This window comes from Rattus norvegicus, chromosome X (assembly GCF_036323735.1).
Source record: "Rattus norvegicus strain BN/NHsdMcwi chromosome X, GRCr8, whole genome shotgun sequence".
Classification (NCBI taxonomy): Eukaryota; Metazoa; Chordata; class Mammalia; order Rodentia; family Muridae; genus Rattus; species Rattus norvegicus.
The window spans coordinates 156,043,602-156,057,595 of record NC_086039.1 but is presented as its reverse complement, the minus strand read 5'-3'; the positions used below and the strand labels follow the sequence as shown (position 1 = coordinate 156,057,595).

Here is a 13,994-nt window from a genome sequence, read left to right as displayed (position 1 = left end):
CATGACAACGGGGACAAGCCATTCTTTCCTGGTTACAGATAGGTTTGAGAAGGACACTCACAGACTGGAGGGGTGGAGTGACTAGACAGACATGCAAAGCGCGTAGGTAGGTGCCTGCAGCCAACCTGAGTGTGAGAGCTGAGTCTGCGAGTGTACCTTGGGAGCGTCTGTGCTCTTCCCCGGGACAGGGAAGGTTCTCACCACTACTGTTTGAAGAGAAGCCCCAAGGACTGGCTGCTCACTGAGCCCTGTCCCTTTGTCCTCAGGTGACACTTCTTTGCTGCTAGCTTTATCTTTTCAGCCCCTGAGCGCATAGTTCGCCATGTAAACGGACACCTCCCTCTCTGTTTGGCAATGATTGTCACATGTGCTCTTCTTGACAGGATGACCCTGTTTGTGTGACAGCACCTCACCCTGGATAGTTGCGATCCTGCCCGGCCCGGCCCCGTGTTGTCTGAGAGAGAAGCTGGGAGGCATTTAAGGAGGAGGTAAACATGGATGGGCAGACTCAGGGTGCGGGTGGGGGAAACCTGCAGTTCCCTTGGTGTGCCCCTGGAGAATGGTTGAAGCCCAGTGGTGACTTCTTGGCCTGGAGACCTGACACAGGGAGTAAAAAATGCCTCCCAAAGACAGCTAGCTGCCTCTAAACTGGCCACTAGTTGCACTTAGACAGACCAGAGGGAGATAAAAATCAGTGTGGCATCAACACCCAAGGAAGGGGCAGAGTTTGTTCCTTCTGCAGGTATTAGTTAGAGTCTGTGTCTCAGTCTTTACTGTGCTCACCTCACGGTTGGGTGAAGAAGCCTCAGCTGGGTTTTACACGGTGTGTGGCTGGGGCTGCTCTCTGGCCCGCCAGCACATCTGGATCACCCTGTGTATCTCTGCCCCCAGCCTGTGAGCAATATGCGTTGTAGTACACTTCTTGCACCCACCCTCTCGTCAAACTGTCCCCTTGCCTGCCTGTCTTACCACAGGGAGGGAAGCCATTGTTCCCCAACTGGAGAAAATGTGAAAAGAGGGTTTGTGTGCAAGTTCTTGATAGAAGGCCTTTGGTCCCCGGGCCAAGGTGTGTGTTGAGACGGGGATCTCCGGATTCCACCTCCCAAACGTCTCTGCGTGTCCCTGGGGAGGATGGTGTGCCCTTTTCACCAGAAAGGTAGAGGCAGGCGGCAATACTGCTAACGTCTAACCAGGATGCAGGAAACATAAGGACGATTATGTACCCAGGAGCGATAGGCATACACAGAGGGAATACTCACCGGGGAGAGCGTGGACTGATAGGAGCACAGACACATTTCTTTAGGACTGGGTTCCAGAGGCTGGACGCACACCCTGGTTTGTGGGCTTGAACACATGGCTGGTATTCCCAGGCACGTTTTCTAACTGAAGAAGTATATGGGGCTGAGAATGCCCGGCTTGGGAGAAGCAGAAGCACGCCCAAGGCCTTCGCAGGGTAGTAGAAAGCGTGGACTCTATAGGTGTGACTCGGGCGACCGTGGTTTCTAAGGGCACCCTGTGAGCCATGGTGCCTGGATGGTGGAGAGGCACGGTTGGACGGGGTTCGTTTTGCCTAGCTGGAAAGAATGTGCGAGGAAGGGCCAGCAGAAGGCAGCCTAAAAGTAACTGAGGTGTTCGTGGATGCCTCCGTATCCTCAGGACTCCAGGGGGGCTGGATCAGAGGAAACCAACCCTGGGAGATGACACAGCCTCCCAGGAAGAAGGGTCACTGTCCGTGACCCCTAAGTTGAGCTCCGTACCTCCACAGTACACGTTTACCATTGCGCCATGCAGAAGGTGTGCCCTGAGACATTCCTAGACTGCTTTATGTAGAAAGCCACTTTAGGCTTCGTGAACTCTGGTTTGAAGTCGGTAACACTTGGGAGGGAATGCAACAGAAGGGACACTGCCCATTTGTGGAGTGAATTGGGAACGAGAGTGTACCACCAGGTGTTCATGGATACAGAGGTTGGACTGTTCATGGATACAGGGAAGGACTGAGGGGATCACAAGGATATAATTTGTCCTCCCCGCCCCCATATTTCTGTATGGTTGGAAATTCCTACAGATAAGGTCTGGAGTCCCATGATAAGCTCCGTTGGCCCATGCTCACAGAAGGAACAAGGAGTAACAGGATTGCACAAGAAGAGCAGCGTCCTTAGGAAGCTGTTTCAGGAGTCCAGAGTCCACAGTGCTCAGCCTTACTGTGTCTGCTGGTACCCAGGTAATAACCTGGATCACTTGCATCCTGGCCTAAACAGTGAGCAGTGGTGGCATGTGAGCTCACCCTGGTCCTTCCTCTGTGTTGTAGTCCATATCTATCAGCAAGCACAGTGGGCCTCTTTTGAGGAGCAGACAGATGTTGAATTTGTTCCACACAGGCATGTATGACATGCATACTGCTGATAGGAAACACAGTACTGGCTCAAGGCAGAAGTAGTCAGTAACACAGTGGCCAACACCCCCACCACACCACACACACACACACCCCCACACACACACAGCCCACACAACACATGCACTCCAGGATACAAACACACATGTGGAAACGGGCCAGGGAAAAAAACCGTGATGAGATTCCACTGAGATGACCGGGGAGATGGAATTCTGTTGAGAGGCAGAGTATGGGGGAGCACGTCCAGAAAGAGCCATGCTGCAGATGAGAGTGGACACCGTTGTACTTAGGGGTGGGCAAGGTACCATCCAGGCCATCAAGTAGCTGTTTTAACTTCCATTGTGTTTAAGACTTTGTGGATTAAGGTCAGGCCGCAGAGTTTGTGTGCAAGAGAGTTCTGTGGTCTGGGATCTCTTGTTCCAACAGTGCCCGTCACAGGAAGATAGGGATGTGCAGGGTCTCCTGCAGACTTGAGGTTGCAGCATGGGGGTGCACAAATCCAACAGAGGTACCTGCTTACCCTGTTGCTCTCCACCTGACACTGCTGAGTCTGCCGATTAGCAAGCATTTCTCCACAATGAAGCGCTTTCTCTTTGGGGCTCGCCCCAAGTGTGCCCTGTGAACACTCGATGCCACAGTGAGGCCCAGGCTGGAGTTGGGAACGAGAGATCTGAACCAAAAGTCTGGTGGCACAGGGTTTGGTGGGGGGCACTGAGACAGAAGGGGACCAGCAGCTATGACAGAAGCCATCCTTATTTGCAAATCACCACGAGCATTTCCCCAGCCCCATTGCTCTTCAGCCTGGTAACACACTGGCCTGGAAGGTGAGTGCAATAGGTGTTCACAGGCTTCCTGGGGTTGACAGTGCAGGACTACCTCCCTAGGAAAGGAAATAATGAGGCTGGCTCCCTCACCCCCAGGGAATCCCAGGACACTGACTGGGTGGGCAGGAAAGCAGCAAGCCTTGTAAAGACACCCACCTTTCTGAGAGGATGTTCACAACCCCAGCCTCAGATGGAGGATCAAAATCGTTGTGACTGTCTCCCACATATGCTCTGGAACCTTCCATGCCTTCTCCCACACCCTCCCTTCTGTAGAACAGACTTTGTGAGCTCCCTTGATTTCTCTAGCCTTGCCTCACTGAGGTGCTGCTTCCTTGTCCGCTAATAGGTGATGATCTCCTTCCTAATGCAGCTCTGCTTCCCTTTGCCACCTTACAGGACACGCCCACACCATCCTGAGCAACTGAGGAGTCAGTTCAAACTTCTCATCCAGATTCTGGAGGGAGGACAGCACCACAGGGCAGGAGAGCAGAGCCAGAGAGGACCGGCAGGCAGTCAAGGTGCCCAGAACAACCAAAGGAGTCACCCTGTCCTGATCAGCACAGCCCCAGGGTCCAGTCGCCATGGACTCTGCAGAGTATGTGCTCTGTGGCTGGAAGGGTCAGCTGTGGCCCGCAAGGGTGTTGTCCAGACCCAGGACCCCAGCCCATAGTAAGAGGAGAGGGACGCCTTTCCTGGAGGTCCAAATCCTGCCTGTGGGTGAGAAGATGAGAGTGAGGAGCACCGAGGTGAGGCCTCTAACCAAGTCTGAAATCATAAGCATTGCCTCCTTGTCAAGAAAGGAGCCACGGGGCTCACCAGGGCAGAGCAGGGCATACAGAAGAGCCCTCAAGGTGGCACTAGATGTTCTGGGCGAGGGAACCTGCTTGTTTCAAGGAGGAAGACCAGGCGGCCGAAGAACCAGCACAGTGGCTCCAAAGATTCCAAAAGAGCAGGCCAGCTCCAGCTCCAGCCTAGGCCAGCGCCTGTGCCTGCGCCTCCAAGGGCGCAACCAGAAAGGCCAAGGCCCCTCCCAGAGGAGTCCTGGGAAGCGTGGCCGCCCTGGCCCTGTGTTGATGGACTCACAGAGTGTACCTGCAGTGCAAGGGGGGGAAGCCCAGGCCCACACTGCTGTAGGGCCCCCTCGCCTTGTAATGCAAGGGAGAGTGTTAAGAGGCACCAGAGTGTGGCCAAGTAACTCGGAGGCACCTTTGGGAAATGCTGGTGGTGATCCAAGGAAGAGAAAGCCAGTAACATCCAAGCCCAGGTCTTTGAGTGCCCCGGCCTCCAGGGAGGGTACCCGGGCTAAAAACCACCAGCACCACCAACACCACCAACACCAGCAGCAGCAGCAGCAGCAGCAGCAGCAGCAGCAGCAGCAGCAGCAGCAGCAGCAGCAGCAGCAGGCTGCCTCTGGGCCACCGAGGCGCATCTCTGTCTCACCCAAAGCTCTCAAACAACGAGTTCGGTGTCCTGGCCTAGAGATCCGGGCAATAGGAGCCCAAAGGAAGACCGCCCTCCCAGAGAACAAGGACCATCCTGCCCCGGGAACCCCAAAGCCTGACTCAAAGGGGGCATCGGCAGCCTGCATGCCTCCAATCCCAACGCTGCGGAGGTCACTCCGCATAGCTAGCCGAAAAAGGAAGGTCCGTGTGCTGTGCACACAGTGCGGGCTCCCAAAACTGGGACCCCAAGTGCACTCAAAGGTGACTAACACCAGGTTCAAGAGGAGAAGGGCCGGAGTTCCTAAAGATGCTCAAGCCACCAACGTGGCTTCTGCCCAGGGGCCCAGTACCATCGAGCGGGGAACGCTGGTCTGGTTCAAATTTCAGGACCTTCCCTTCTGGCCAGCGGTGGTCAAGAGTGTCAGCACCATTGACAAGATGGCAAGGGTGCTGTTGATCGAGGGCAACATGCAGTTTGAGCGCAGGGGTATCCGCGTCCCTCTCCGCAAGTTGAAGCATCTGGACTGTGGGGAGAAAATATCACTCTTGAGGAGAGCCAGAAGGCTGTACGCCCATGGCATCAACTGGTGCTTCTCAGTGATCGACCACTACAGAGAGGAGCTCGCCTGTGGCTCCTTCCTGGGCTCCTTTATTGACTACTTCACCACCCAAGCCAGTTACCCACTGAGGAGAGCCATCCAGGAGGGTGACCTGCACATCGATTTCCCCAAGGTGAGCTATGCCGACCTGGAAGATTGGGAGGAGGAGACCACCCCAGGTGGGAAGGGGCCCCACAAGAAATTCCTGCCTGACCGCATGAAGGCCGCTTGGGACAGAGCTAACCAGAAGCTCGTGGACTTCATCGTGAAGAGAAAGGGGGCCGACCAGCACCTGATGGACATTGTGAAGGGCAGAAAACCGTCCAAGTGGCTGGACGCTCTCTGGAAATCAAAGAGGGAAGTCCTCTGTATTGAGACCTACCTGGAGGACGAGGACCAGCTGCATCTCGTGGCCAGACATTTGCAAGAAGTAGCCAAGGAAGCAGACAAGGCCCTGCTCTCGCTGGCAAGAGGAGACATAGTGAGGTTTACGATGGAGGTTCTTCTTCCAGAAGCAATCATCTGCTCGATCGCCAACCTGGATGAGCTCAGCTACAAGGAGGCAGAGGAGAAGTACCTGCGTGGCCCACCCGTGCATTACCGTGAGAAAGAGCTATTTGACAAGAACATCTTAAAGGCGGCCAGGAAGAGATCTGCAGCCAGGATTCAGGCTGCCAGGCACCCTCCTGTGCACACTCCTTAGAAGGGAGCTTCCTCCTTTCAGCCTTCACCCCTGAGGCTCCCAAGACAGGAGACAGGAAGCACCTCCAAACAGGAACATCTGGGAGACCCTGTGGTGTGCTATGGCCACTGTCAAAGCTCCTCACAAAGTGTTTCTTTCCCCCTCAAAATAAATATCCATGTTCATGCTTGGCAGTGTTTATGTCTAAGTCGGCTCTGCCAATCCTGTAAGCTTCAGGCCAGGCCTAGCCTTTTGGCTCTCGTTCGACTGTGCCCAAAGCTCACAAGTCCCTTGGGGGCGCCTCTCTGGAAAGTCACCAGCCCTGTGTGGAGTATTGGCTAGCTAGAGCACGGGCTGGAGCCTCTCTGCACGGACCCCACGCACCTAGACAGCACACCAGGTTCCTGATGACCCCGGGTCTCTGACAATCCTCCTCCATACTACCTGTCCTCCTCTCTCTAGGGTGCTGCTATGGATGGGGCTCGGTTCCACTCTTTTCTCCATTACTTTGTCCTTCACTCACTCACACTGAGGGAGAGGAACAGATGTGTGTTTTGAGGCTATGCTTTGAAGGCACAGAAGAACTTGGAAATGTTGTGACCCTGGAACAGCAATGCAAGGAACAAAAGGAAACAAAAATGTAAGAAAACAGTCTATTGAGTTTTAAAAAAAATCAATCTCTCTCTCTCTCTCTCTCTCTCCCTCCCTCCTTCCCTCCTTCCCTCCCTCCCTCTCCCTCCCTCTTCCCCTCTCTCTCTCCCTCTCTCTCCCTCTCTCTCCCTCCCTCCCTCTGTCCCTCCCTCCTCCTCCCTCCCCCCTCCTTCCCTCTCTCTCTCTCTCTCTCTCTCTCTCTCTCTCTCTCTCTCTCTCTCTCTCTCTCTCTCTCCCTGTGTGTGTCCTTTCTCTCTCCCTCTCCCTCTGTTTCTGTTTCGCTCTTGTGTGTATGTCTGTTTTTCTCTCTCTCCCTGTCTCTCTGCATCTCTCTGTGTTCTCTCACCCTCTCTGTGTTTATGTTTGTGTGCATGCACAAGTGTGTGAGAGTCATAGGTCAAGTTCCAGTGTCTTCTTTAGGTATTCTATTTTTTGAGACAGGATCTCTGACTGAACCTCTTTCTCACTGATTGTTCTAGAATGGGTTGCCATTCAGCTCTTTTGATCCTCCTGTCTCTGTTACCCCAGTGCTGACATTAAACATGCCTGTCCGTACACCGTTTTCCCCTTTTGTATGAGTAACTGGGTAATGAACTCGGGTTTTTATCCCATGCAGGAAGCACTTTACATTCTCAGCCATCCTCCACACGCCAGAGACTTCATCCTCTTTAGGAGAAAGTTTTGCGGACCTTGTGGGCTGACTGTCTGCAGCCGTACAGCAGACATTGGTGTCTCTGCTTTTCTCACATTTCTGAGATCAGAGACTTCCACTGTTTGTAGAAAAGGGAGGTGGACTCTCGTTCCTTGGAGTTACTGACACCTGGGGTGTACTGATGAGAAGTAGCCATGACATACCTCCCAGAAGGTTCTGTTTCCTCTTCTTTTGTTCTGTATCCTTGAATTTCCTTGGGGACATGGGACTCCATTCCCCTCCCCAGTAAATTCATTTTCAGTGTTGCTCTGTTTATTTTTTAACCACGATGACCTCTGTATTGGTGGAACTGGTATTGAAGTCACTCACTATCTGTGTACTGGTCTTTAACTGTGGCTTTTCATTTTTCCACAAAATTGTGTGTACCTGCATTTGCTACAAACACGGCTGGGCTATTTAACTGGTTTGTCACAGTGACAGCCAGACTCCAGACCTAGGTGTGGAGAAGAATGTTAGTAAAGGAGACCATTATGGCCCTGAACACTCACGGCCTGCATTCCCCAGGACTGTAGACTGTGCCTCATGACCTTATGACCCTAACCCCAATCCGTGTGTGTGTGTGTGTGTGTGTGTGTGTGTGTGTGTGTGTGTGTATCTGTGTCTGTCTGTCTGTCTGTCTGTCTGCGAAGGTTACTGTCTACCCTGGAGAAAATATATTCCTTTTTGTTCCTACGGACCCTCCTTATTTCTAAAGATTTTCTCCCATCTTGCCAGGGGGGAAACTGGGATTCTTCTAAGCCACATCTGGCTTTCTGGGAATTCTGAGGATTCGAATTCATGTCCTCATAGTCTCCGGGCAAGCATTTTGCCCGCTAAGATATATACATATACATATACATATACCTATATCTATATCTATATCTATATCTATATCTATATCTATATCTATATCTATATCTATATCTATATCTATATCTATATCTATCTATATCTATATCTATATCTATATCTATATATGTATCTATGTATCTATCTATCTATCCCAAGCCCATTTCCCAATCCTTGGATCCTAAAGAGCTCTGTGCAGGAGCATTACTGAACCAAGACAAGAGTTTGGTGGGAAGGCGACTCCCAGATGGGAAGGTAGGGAAACCTAAGGAGAATATGCAAAACTAATCAACTTGCATGCTGGGGTTGACCTGGACGGAATTATTTCCTTTGTTATCCTTGTAAAAGGAAAGACCAATAGTAGGGGTACTGGTCCTGGGTATTCAGAGGACTTTGGGTTTTAAAAAAGTGAAAAGTGTCTGATTTTGCTTATTCCTGTTGGTGATCTCGGTGGTAGTGTGAGACCATGGGCTTTAGGTGACGGTGTAGGGTGCGTGCTGGCTAATAGGAACATAATGTGGGCCACACATGAGCATTTGAAATCTAGTAGATTTTCTGTCAAGTCAAAACTAACTGGTGAAACGAATTTAAGCTGTGAGTTACTGGGGTTGGGGATTTAGCTCAGTGGTAGAGCGCTTGCCTAGGAAGCGCAAGGCCCTGGGTTCGGTCCCCAGCTCCGAAAAAAAGAACCAAAAAAAAAAAAAAAAACCTGTGAGTTATTTTACCCATCAAACCCAAGTGTATTGCTTTAACATGCGATCAATACAAAAGGTTATTAATAATTCTTTTTTGTTTGAGTTTTGGCACTAACTTTTTGAAGTTGATAAGTATGTGGTCTGAATAGCACATTTCAACACGGACTTGCCAGGTGTCCATTGCCTTAAAGTCACACTTGGCTTAGTGGCAGCTTCATTGTGCTGCACAGCTTCATGCTATTCTGTGGAACATTTCTACTGTGGATCTGGTTGTAGGAGTAGCTCAGTTGTGACCTCGAGCCTGGTAGAAATTCTGCCTGGCCAGGGTTTCTGCCTCCTTTCCTCTCAATTACCCCCTGGAGTCTGGCTTACATTTACTCACTGCACTGTTGAGTCTTTCTTCTCATTTTAAACTCTGGTGCCTTTGAGGAGTATAAGACAGGTGACAGTGACACGTCCCCTGCTGGGACTAGACAATTAGTGCAGGTCTTTTTCATTGTACATGCTTTTAGGGCTAGAGTCACTCAGTTTCTTCCTCTCTAGCCTGACACAGAAATTCCTTCAGAGACTCTGGATTACCCAGAGGAAGAGGACAAGGATGATGGAATCCTGACAGTCTGTCCAGGGGCCATCTGGAATTATTTCATTGTTCAACAATTAGGGAGGTAAAACATTGTCTTCCTCTGACCTGGACTGTCTGCTACCATTCGATCACATTTCTTATTTCTGAGACATGCTGTGCCAAGGACTTTTCTGTTAGACCAAGGGTGAGGCCCCACTCTGGGCATTAGGGATTTTAGAGCCATTGTGAGGGAAGAGGAAAAGCTGTGAGCATGAGAATGTGAAACAAGAGAAAGTATGAGGTGCTGTCCTTCTACCCACAAGAGTTTTAAGCAGAAAGTGGCCTGGGGAACAAAAGGAGGAGACATGTAGGCTGCGTGTGTAGATTTAGAGTCACTGGGCACGAGGGTTCCATGTTAGAGGCAATTAGGAATAAAGGGTAGGGGACAGACAGGAAGTAGTGTCCGATGCCCTGGAACTGGAGTTGCAGATGATTGTGAGCTGGGCTGCCAGGTAGTTGCTGGAGGTCTCCTGAAATAGGAGCCAGTGCTACTTAAGTGCAGTGCCTTCTCTCCAGGTCCAAAAGGTCTTTATTGTAATGAAGTATATATGTAAACAAAGTTGTACTTTGTTTTTGGGGGAGTGTATAAAAATTTGTTATACATAAAAGAATATCACCAGTAATGAATGCAGACAAGTGAGGACACAATGGGACTGGCTGGAAGATGTCAAGCTCTTTTGGAAAGTGAACAGGTTTAAGTAGCTGGGAGTGACTGCTGTGTGAGTCCACAATGCCACTCCTATTGGAGCGAGGGCCTCAAGGATGGTTTCACAAGGTGGCCCAGGCTGATGTAGAGTCAGGACAATACCACTGTAAGCGATACATTTAATTGGAAGATTTCCACAAACTATACATGACCTTAAAGCCACCACAATTCAGATATAAAACATTAGGCTACAGACTGTGGGAAAGAAGGCACAGCATGAGTCAGTAGCTCCTTCCAGTTTTGGTGTTCCATGGATAAGGACTGGAAAAGGTTAGACCAAGCACCTCCTCTCAATGGACAAAGAAATACTCAAATTGATATTGAATTGTATTGAAAACAAAATGGACTAAAAGGCAGTTGCTACTCTATTTTGGGGTTGAGATGGGAAAAGAATGAGTCCTTGAAGCAAGTGGAGGCAGTGGGGAGGCTCTGGCCAGGGAGGCTCCACCATGGTCCTGTTTCTCCATCTTGACTTTCAGTGGCAGCAGGAAGGTCTGATTCTTCTTCTCATTCTTCCCATTTGTATTTATTTGCCTGGAAATTTTGTCAACTCTCCACTCAACCCTCCTGACTTTCCTCAACGTTTTTCTGCCATTCTCTTTCTTGCTTGGCTTTTTCCTGGCCTTGAAATCGCCTCTTCTCTCTGGCACTTCCTCTCATGCATTTCTTTGGCTCCTCCCCCTTTCCTTTCAATCTGCAGCTCAGCAAACAGCTTCATGGTGTGTTTGTAGACTGCCTGTTTGAACAGCTCGGGATCATCTTCCTCTACACTTGTAGGCTTTCTTTCCTCCTTTAGTTGTCCCTCCTCCCCCTGTTCTTTAACAGTGTGTTCCACATAATCTTTTCCTGCCTGAATTACATCCAGGGCCCTCTTCTTTTATTCCTGATCCTGTAGCAACTGTAAGCTGTGTCCACAGCTTCAAAAGTCTTCTGTGCTGTGTTGGAATCATCTTGGTTTTTGTCAGGATGAACCAAGATAAACAACTGGCGAAACCTCTTTTTTATTTTTTCATCTGTCACTTCTGGATCTATCTGATGAACCTCAAATGGGTTCAGATTAAAGTAATAGGAACCAGGACGAGTCAATTTTTCAATCTGATTTTTGGATGTTAGAACTGAATCTCTATTCTGTATTTGTTTCATCTCACTGTAGCAGATCATAAATGCCTCTTCAGTGCTGCCTCTTCCGCCAGAAGCACCACTCTCTCCCGAAGCTGCCATTTTCCCCAAGTCGTACTCTCTCAGCGAGTTAAGTGTACAGTTCATCAGCACCTGGGGCATTCACTATATGGTGCAAAGAATATCATTTCTCAACTATAGAATGGTTTCCTTTCCCCAGACTGAAGCTCTCTCTCCTCTAGACACTTACTCCCCAATAATCATTTATTCATTCTCTGTTTTCATGATCCAAGGTACTTCTGGGTTGAATCTTCAATTATCCGTCCTTTCATATCTTGCCCCTTACATTGATCATAGTGGCCTCCAAATTGGTGCCTACGCTTTTAGGTGTCAACCTCACTAGGGACTTATTGTAGACATTAAGAAGCAAAGTTTAAGACAAGAGCTGCTCCTTTAGAGGTGGTAACTAGAGCAAGCCTTTAGGTTATGAAGGGAACAGGATATTCACTGACTTGGCTGTCTGTTGTTTAGTTTAAAAGGCTACCAGCATGTAAGTTTTCACATTCCTTAAGTGAACCTCAGGAATGTCTCCAAAATTCTACCACTTGACACACTGGAAAGGTTTTATAGATCTGACTTGCTGAGGCATGTCAATGCATAGAATTGAGGAGAGGGGAAGCCTTACTATTTCCCGATCAGTTAGCTCAAATATAGCTAACAGATCCTGGGAGATCTTGTTTCCCATGGTATGAACATGGAATGCGGACTCCCCAGAGAAGTAACAGAAGACGATCAAAGGCAAATCTTATGCAAAGTGCTAAAAAGGGAAAGGAATAAAAGCAGAAAAACACCTTCCTAGACTCCCTCATTTTAAACTAGGCTAAAGTCACTAAGAAAATAATCCAAGTTCTGTGTGCTTATCAAACACACATAATCTCAGGTACTCTGGAGGCTCAATCAGGAGGATCCCACATTCATTGCCATCAAGCCAAAGGCATATAACACAGACTAGTGGACAAGATCAACAAGGGTTTGAAGCATAAGGGATCCCACATGATAGTCATGAAGTCCCTTAGGGCTTCTGACACGGACCTGAAGCAGCCACACTACACTGACCTGAAAGACCATTCTTTCTTCCCCAGGCTAGTGAAGTATATGAATAGGGTTTGTGGAGGCCAGAGAGGAGTTCAGTGTGGTAAAACCTAGCCAAGTAATGTTGAGAAAGACCAATTCTGCTGATTCTAAAACAGGCACCATTCAAGGAAATTTCTACATTTAAGTTGTCAGCAATTCAGTGAAAAGTGCTAAGAAAAAAAAAATCACTGTATGGTTTAAGCCTGAAGAACCATTTGACTACAAGTATTATGCCCCTGACTGGGACTATGAGTAGATGTGGAGAAACAAGGTCCTTTACAGCATTATTGATGGATACACTCCACTAAGCAGATGGGTCATCTTTTAGTTACTTTGTGTTGAGCCAAAATGAAAAACAACCACCATGAAAACAGACCCTAAATAATACTTTATGATTAGTGAGCTGGGAAAGATTGAGGAAGAAAGTGTATGTATATAGCACAAGGAATGGTAGAAACATGGGAAGGAGCAGTGAGACAGACTTGGCTGAAAGTAGACAGAAAAGGGAAAAGATATACAACAAACCGAATGATATATGTTATTCTTAGCTTTCAAGAGACTGGGCTACTGAGATCCTACAACCTGGCTAGTCTATGTTCTTTGGGAGAAGAAAAAAGGAAAGAATAAACACACACACACACACACACACACACACACACACACACAGAGAGAGAGAGAGAGAGAGACAGAGAGAGACAGAGAGAGACAGAGAGAGACAGAGACAGAGAGAGAGAGAGAGACAGAGACAAACTGAGACAGGCAGAGACAGAAACAGAGAGACAGAGAGAATTTCTAGAGAAAGTAGAAGTAAAAATTGTCTAGGGAAACTAAATGGATAGGTAAGAAAGGGGAGAATTTGCTCAACATACAATATATGTGAGTAAGAAATGGCTAGAGATGTAGCCCAGTGGTAGAGTAGTTGCTTAGCATGTGCAAGACTCTAGGTTCAATCATAAGTACCAAGGGAGAATAAACAAAGACATGAAGGAACAACACAAATCAGAATAATAAAATCACAGAAATGGGGCAATTAATTGAGAAAGCAATTATGGGTGAAACTTAAGGTCCTTAATTTCTTTCAGTAAATAAGATTAAGCTTTAAAGACCTTTAAGTGACTATGGTGGTTTGAATAGGTTTGACCCCCATAGACTCGTGTGTTTGAATGCTTGTCCCATGCCAAGTGATGCTCTTAGGAGGTGTGGCCTTGTTGGAGAAGTGTGTCACTGTGGGAGTTTTGAAGTCTCATATATGCTCAAAGTATGTTCAGTGTGACAGTCTCCTCTTTGATGACTGCAGATCAAGATGTAGAACTCTCAGTTCCATGCCTGTCTGGATGCTGCCATGTTTCCATCTTTATGATAATGGACTGAACCTTTGAACCTGTAAGCCAGTCCCAATTAAATATTGTCCTTTATAAGAATTGTCTTTGTCATGGTGTATCTTCACAGCTATGAAACCATAATAAAGTGACAAAACACAGCTTATAATACCTCAAAAAAAAAAAAACTGGAAGTCTGGAGAGATGGCTTGGTGGTTAAAAGTACATCATGTTGCTCTTGCAGAAAATTCTAGTTTGATTCCCAGCAC

At 48.4% G+C, this 13,994-nt stretch overlaps 1 protein-coding gene and 1 pseudogene across 2 annotated transcripts; one reads left to right on the top strand and one right to left on the bottom strand.

The window, feature by feature from the left end:
- Nucleotides 1–11: 11 nt before the first annotated feature.
- LOC134484031 (PWWP domain-containing DNA repair factor 4-like) lies at nucleotides 12–6,133 on the top strand. Of its 2 annotated transcripts, none has more exons than XM_063280406.1 (3): nucleotides 12–106; nucleotides 384–488; nucleotides 3,613–6,133. In XM_063280406.1, exon 3 carries the CDS (start codon nucleotides 3,798–3,800, stop codon nucleotides 5,958–5,960), a length of 2,163 nt encoding a protein of 720 aa, XP_063136476.1. In that variant the 5' UTR covers nucleotides 12–106; nucleotides 384–488; nucleotides 3,613–3,797; the 3' UTR covers nucleotides 5,961–6,133. The 2 variants fall into 2 exon arrangements, with proteins under 2 accessions (XP_063136476.1, XP_063136477.1); XM_063280407.1 differs by having other exon boundaries at nucleotides 26–266.
- Nucleotides 6,134–10,518: 4,385 nt separating this feature from the next.
- Nucleotides 10,519–12,173, bottom strand: Dnajc8-ps1 (DnaJ heat shock protein family (Hsp40) member C8, pseudogene 1; annotated as a pseudogene).
- Between the last annotated feature and the right edge of the window lie 1,821 nt (nucleotides 12,174–13,994).